The sequence below is a fragment of the Mus caroli genome, chromosome 12 (assembly GCF_900094665.2).
Source record: "Mus caroli chromosome 12, CAROLI_EIJ_v1.1, whole genome shotgun sequence".
NCBI classification, from domain to species: Eukaryota; Metazoa; Chordata; class Mammalia; order Rodentia; family Muridae; genus Mus; species Mus caroli.
Window position 1 is genome coordinate 70,258,421 of NC_034581.1, and position 6,456 is coordinate 70,264,876.

General features: G+C 44.5%; 1 protein-coding gene across 1 annotated transcript in view; it reads right to left on the reverse strand.

The window, feature by feature from the left end:
• Positions 1-6,456, reverse strand: part of Sgpp1 (sphingosine-1-phosphate phosphatase 1) — a 21,363-nt gene that overhangs the window by 7,926 nt on the left and 6,981 nt on the right. Inside the window, exon 2 of the mRNA XM_021179546.1 lies at positions 219-308. Coding sequence (XP_021035205.1) covers positions 219-308 — 90 coding nt within the window. The remainder of the gene's footprint in view (positions 1-218; positions 309-6,456) is intronic.

Sequence of the window (6,456 nt, forward strand, 5' to 3'; positions counted from 1 at the left end):
TTTTTTTTTTTTTTTTACAGAAAACAAGCTGCCTTCCCAGGCTACTCTTGATTTGCTCATGTGTTCCTTTGTATCGACAACAGGTCATACTAATCAATCGACTTAAATTTCTAAAAGTTTCTGCCAGTGTCAGGAAAAAAAATACATAGTTTATATTTTATAGGTATGTACACACACACACACACACACACACACACACACACACACAGTCTCCTTACCAGGATAGAATGCATTCCCATGTAGATTCTACTTAGACAAACTAGTGAACTCCAGCAGGGAATGAGAATCAGTCCGTAGATAAAAGGATACTAAAAGAGAGAGAGGGGAAAGTTAAGTTAGTCAGGTACAAACAAGCGACTAAACCATATCACTATGCTATCAAACCCTATCAAGAGCTCTATGCTTTCTCCTCTCCACTACCTAACAAGGATCGTACACAGCAAACAGTAACAGATACTTTTGCAAGCATGACTTAGGGGTTTTTAAATTATTATTATTATTTGTTTGTTTTTTGAGATGGGGTCTCTCTGTGTAGCCCTGGCTGTCCTGGAACTTGATCTCTACACCAGGCTGGCCTTGAACTCACAAAGATCCACTTGCCTCTGCCTCCTGAGTTCTGAGGTTAAAGGTGTGCAACACCACTGAAATTATGTGGTGTGTGTGTGTGTGTGCACTTTAACCAAGGTGCAGGAGCTCTGGAACACCATCCAAATCCAGTCTCTATAAGGACTGGGACTTCCCTGGGAACAAAGACTGGCTCATTCTTTCCCATCCAGGAACGGCTGCCAACTGCAATCTGCCCTGTGGTGGTTTCCCTCCCCATTGGAGGAATACTTTGTAATTAGTTTTCTACTTCTGCATTCTCCATTAAATTTCAAATGACAATCCCATTGAGGAAAACTTTGGTGGGACTGGAGCACGGTGATTGTACATGCCTGTAACTTTAGCAACAGGGAGACAGAGGCAGGAGGTCCACTATGAGTCTGAGGCCAACCTGGCCTACACGGTGACTTGCAGGACACCCAGAAACATATAAAGGGAAAAAGTACAAGCAGGCTGCTCTTGGAATTAGCAGTATCAGCGACAGAGCTGGCTTTGTGTCCTGTGGTTGGAGAGAAGAAAAACAGGACTGACTGGGAGCACAGTTAACGTGGACAGAACATGGTCTGGTGGTTTGTGTCTGATGGTTTCAAGGTCCTAAAAGAAACTGCAGACAGTGGTTGGAGAAGGGGAGCGAAAAGAAGGCTTGAGGCAGGGGTACTGCTGCAGTGAGAAACCAGCTTGGGCTTCATAGTGTGAGATCCTGTCCTTAAATTAAAAAGGGAGGCGGTAATAAAGTACAAATGAGTAAGTGTTCTACGCTATTTCCAAGTGCATACAAATACAGCCCAACAAATTATATGGTAGCCTAAATGATTTTTTTTCTTATGGCGCTATGGATGGATGGAACCCAGGGCTTTCCCATGCCAGGCACGCCTCAGCCTCTGACGCCGGGATCACAGGCGTGGTGAGCTAACTTCCTCTCCTAGGCACCCCCCTCTCCTAGGAACCTACCTCTCCTAGGCACCTCCCTCTCCTAGGCACCTCCCTCTCCTAGGCACCTCCCTCTCCTAGGAACCTCCCACTCCAAGGCACCCTCCTCTCCTAGGCAACCCCCTCTCCTAGGCACCTCCCTCTCCTAGGCAACCCCCTCTCCTGAATGCATTTGTTTGTTTGGTTGCTTTTGGTTTCATTCAGCCCAGGCTGGTCTCAAACTCACTGTGTAAGGACCAATAACCTTGAATTTGGTCCCCCTGCCTTTGCCTCACAAGTACTGGGATTACAGGCGTGAGTCAACAACCTGGTTTAGCTACTTTTAATCTCATAGCACTGTTAACTTTTTCATTCCGTGACCTTGATAAGAAGGAAACCCAAGTCAACATTTCCTTCAGTTATTCTACAAAATGGCTCTATTCAGCCTGATATGCTCCCCGACTGCCTATCACACATGATCAGAACTGTCTGGTACTCTGTGGCGCCTTCCATTCGTACGCATGGTTGGGGGAGCAAAAATAGCCATTAAAATGACTTGCAATTAAAGCAATTTCAAAAACTCTTTAAACTAATCTTTTGTTTTGTTTTGTTTTGAGACACTAAGGGATTGAACCAATAGCTGAATGCCATGGAGCACGCTATCGATGGATTACACTCTGGCCTTTTATGCACCATTTAATTTGTTCAGAATAACTGTATAATACGGGACAAACACCGACAGTAGAGGAAAAAAAATCCAGTTTGAATTCCTCTCACACAACCAGGCAATGGTAGCACAATTCAGACAGATTTCTCTTGCTAACGAAATCAAACTTGTAGTTCATGTGGAAAGCACGTCGGTATGTGAGAGATCATACACAATATACATGTTCATATACATACATACATACATACATCCACAATATACATATATACATGCATACACTATATACATCTATATACATACACAGTATGCATACATATACAATGACTAGGCAACTCTAGGAGTCTGTACTAAGCACAGCAATGTGGGTAAGGATTCACATATCAAAACTGTCAGGAGATGGCTTACATCACACAGTACTGTGAAGAGGCAGACACAGAGGGGCTTGGCAACTTTGTAGAGGAACAATGTCTACCACCTTCACCAGTCACATACACACATACACGGTGTCTACCACCTTCACCAGTCACATACACACATACACGGACATACTACCTTCCATTTACAAAATCCATGTCTTGGGAGTCTCAAACATGAACCACAAAAATCCGCTTAAATTGTCTTGGAAGAGAGAGGGGGGTTGGAGCAATGCCAGAGTATCTCGGAGAACCCCAGCGTGGAAGAGATAGCAGCTGTGTGCTGCTCGGGCCAGGATCCGCTCCTCCGCCTACTGAATTTGCGTCTTCACAGGTGCAGGAGACTTATTCATCCTTACCCTGACTATCTGACTCCGAGAAGAGAGCTACCAAAGAGTCGAGGTGGGGTTTACAGGGTTGTAAGCTAGGCTGATTCTCTTTCTGTTTCTTCAGCTGTGGGACCCTAGGGTGGCCACACAATACCCTTCCATTTCAGGTTCCAGCGGGGCGTGGTGGCGCATGCCTTTAATCTCAGCACTTGGGAGGCAGAGGCAAGTGGATCTCTGAGTTCCAGGCCAGCCTGGTCTACAGAGTGAGTCCCAGGACAGCCAGGGCTACACAGAGAAACCCTGTCTCAAAAAAAAAAATCTATTTCAGGTTCCTCCTATCTAAAAGGAGGTAATTAGTATTTAGGGCAGTAATAAGCCTGCAGTGTAAAAAACCATCATCTTCTTGAGAAGCTGAGGCGGGAAGATTGGTAGTCAAAGTAAGTGTGGTCCACATAGTAAGGAAATTACCAAGAACTTGTCTTAAAAAGGAGGTCACCGTGGTAGAGCGCTTGTGGAGCCACAGGGCACTTGTGGAGCACATGTGGGCCCGGCTCAGTCTCACAGCACTGTGTATGAATTAAAGAGTGGAATGACATGATTCAGCCATGGTTCCTCAGAGACATAACCTAGAGAGCATGTCTGTACATTATATGAAGAAATTTACACCGAGGAGCTAACTCATGCCATCGTGGAGGCTCACAAGAGCCAAACCCTCAGGCTGAAGATCCAGGGAAGGACGTAGGTGTAGCTCAAATCTCTCTCCTGGGGCAAGCCTTGTCTACCCAAGGTCACTGCATGGACAGATGTAGAGAACTGACTCCCACCAAGTTGTCCTCTGACTCCCACAGACCAAATAAATAAATAAATAAATAAATAAATACTTAAAAAGTGGTGAACCCCTTCATTCCCAGCACTTGAAAGCACAGCCAGATGGATCTGAGCTCAAGGCCTGGTCTACAGATCAGGGCTACTCAGAAAAACCCTGTCTCAAAAAATAAATAAATTAATTAAATAATTTCTTTTTTTAAAAAAAAAAGAAATTTATTTTTTCCAACCTTAAATTTGCTTTTTTTTCTCTATTTTTTGTTCTTTTCACTTTGACTTGTCTATGTAAAAAATGTCTTTTTTCTTCTCAAGGGTAGCTTCTTCAAGGACTAATATTCACTAATAGTAGGCATATGGTGGCCTAGCAAAACTGACATATGAAACTAAGTTGTACCCACTTCCTAAAACATTTGCTTACACAAATGGCGATGCCCTCGGGCAGCTGGACCCTGTCCCCCCTCCCTTTTTTTCACTGCCTTTACTTAGAGTCTTTTAAAACTAGCCAGTCTTTAGACTGTGGGGTGAGAGTCCAGCCAATAGGGAAACATCATCACCACCTGCCTTGAAATAAAAGCCAAGAGAAGTTGGCCTAGCCCGGGCAAGCCCTTGATCCCAGCACTGAGCAGAGCTGGGCTCTGAGTTTACAACAGCTGTGAGTTCCCGACCAGACAGAGCTACATAGTAAGACTTTGTTTCAAAGAAACCAAAACGGAACAAAACCAAGCGAACTTCCTGCCCCACACTTTCCTTTTGTTTGTGATTCTTTATGTGATACTCAGAATATTTACTTCCAACACCTAGAAATTAAGCATAATTCTTTAGTTGGGCATGATGGCGCTCTTTAATCACAGTACTCAGAAGAGGCAGGCGGATCTCTGAGTTCAAGGCTAGCCTGGTCTACTACAAAATAAGTTCCAGGACAGCCAGGGCTACACAGAGAAATGCTGTCTGGAAAAACCATGTGTGTGTGTGTGTGTGTGTGTGTGTAATCTGCTTTAGTGAAAGTTTACTGGAAATAAAGATGCTAATTTTACCTAATAAAAAAATCTGCATGTGGCGTCCTAGCAAAAATGACATAATGAAACTAAGCATCACACATATTAAGCAAAGCAACAAGCATAAGTTATGATGTGGTCTTAATTATATTAGATACAAAATAACGAACTGATATACTGCGGTCCCAATGGTTTCCAAATGATAAGGAGACACACATGTCAGCCCTTCCCATTTCTCAGTCTCTGCAAAGTGTGAGTTTTCAGTGCGTGTGGCTTCTCCAGAACACTCGCTCTCTTACTTTCACTTCTGGCTTTGTCTAAGGCATATTCTTTCCTAAGGTACTGTCTCATCTTACAGTGCTGGGCAGACCTATGGTATGGCCCTAGAGGCACGCACACCGACTCCTCTGACCATCAATATTTGAGTTTAGTGAGGACACTTGGCCCTGAGCAGGCAGATCCAGCAGCTCAGGGCTGTCTGAACTTGTAAATAATGCAGATGAAGCAGGCACATGCATGCCCAGACACAGGAGACACAGGAGAGAGGGCTGTATGGAGGCATACAGTGTGCTTTGAGGCAGGCTTGTTCCACAGTCTAGCCCCCAAACCCCAGCACCTCCTTGTACTTGGTTTCTACAAAATGCTCCTGATATTCCTACAGATCAACTTCCTCTTTTTGCTTAACCTAGTCTAGTCAAGATGCATTTTTTTGAGAACCCTGCTTGCAAATACCACAAGGTTCATATACCTCAGACGCCTGTCCTTCCTCCCTTCCTTCTCTCTGCACCCCTCCCTTTTTTTTTTTTTTTTTTTTTTTTTAGTTTTTGGTTTTTGGTTTTTTCGAAACAGGGTTTCTCTATGTAGCCCTGGCTGTCCTGGAACTCACTCTGTAGACCTGGCTGGCCTCAAACTCAGAAATCCACCTGCCTCTGCTTCCTAAGTGCTGGGATTAAAGACATGTGCCACCACTGCCCCGCTAAAAGGGACTTCTCTTATGCATCCCTTATACCTAGGCTAGCATCAAATTCAAAATATCAGCCAGCTTCTGCCTCTTGAGTGCTAGGTTTAAAGAAGTACATGCCTATCTCACCTTAAATGTTTCTAAGATATTTTCTTTTTTAAAAAATTACTTATTTGTATATTCAAGAGACAGCATTTGTCTGTGTGGGTGTCTGTGTCTATATGAGAATGTGGAAAGCAGAAGTGGGTGTCATTATCCTCTGCCTATTCTTTGAGGCAGGGTCTCTCTCTGGACCTGGGGCTCGTGTTTTCCTCAGTGAAGGTGGAAGCCAGCCAGTCTCAGCTTCCTCCAGATTGAGGTTGCAGGTATGCTCAGGACATCCAGGCTATTATATGAGTTCTAGGATCCAAACTGTGCAGCAAGCGAGGGCTCTTAAGCGCTGAACCATCTCTGCAGTTCCCTAAGATTTTCTTTAAATGTTGATTTGTGTGTCTACGTTTCCCTCTGCATGTATGTGTGTGTGCACATCTACATGTGGAGGCCAGAGGACAACCTTGGACGTTATTCTTCTAGAGAACCACTACATTTTGTTGAGATAGATCTCACACTGACCCGTCATTCACCAAGGGAACTACAGGCTGCCCAGGGAGTCCCAGGGATAGACTTGCCTGTCTTCCCAGTGTTAGAATTACAGCTTGCAGCCGGGCGTGGTGGCGCACGCCTTTAATCCCAGCACTTGGGAGGCAGAGGCAGG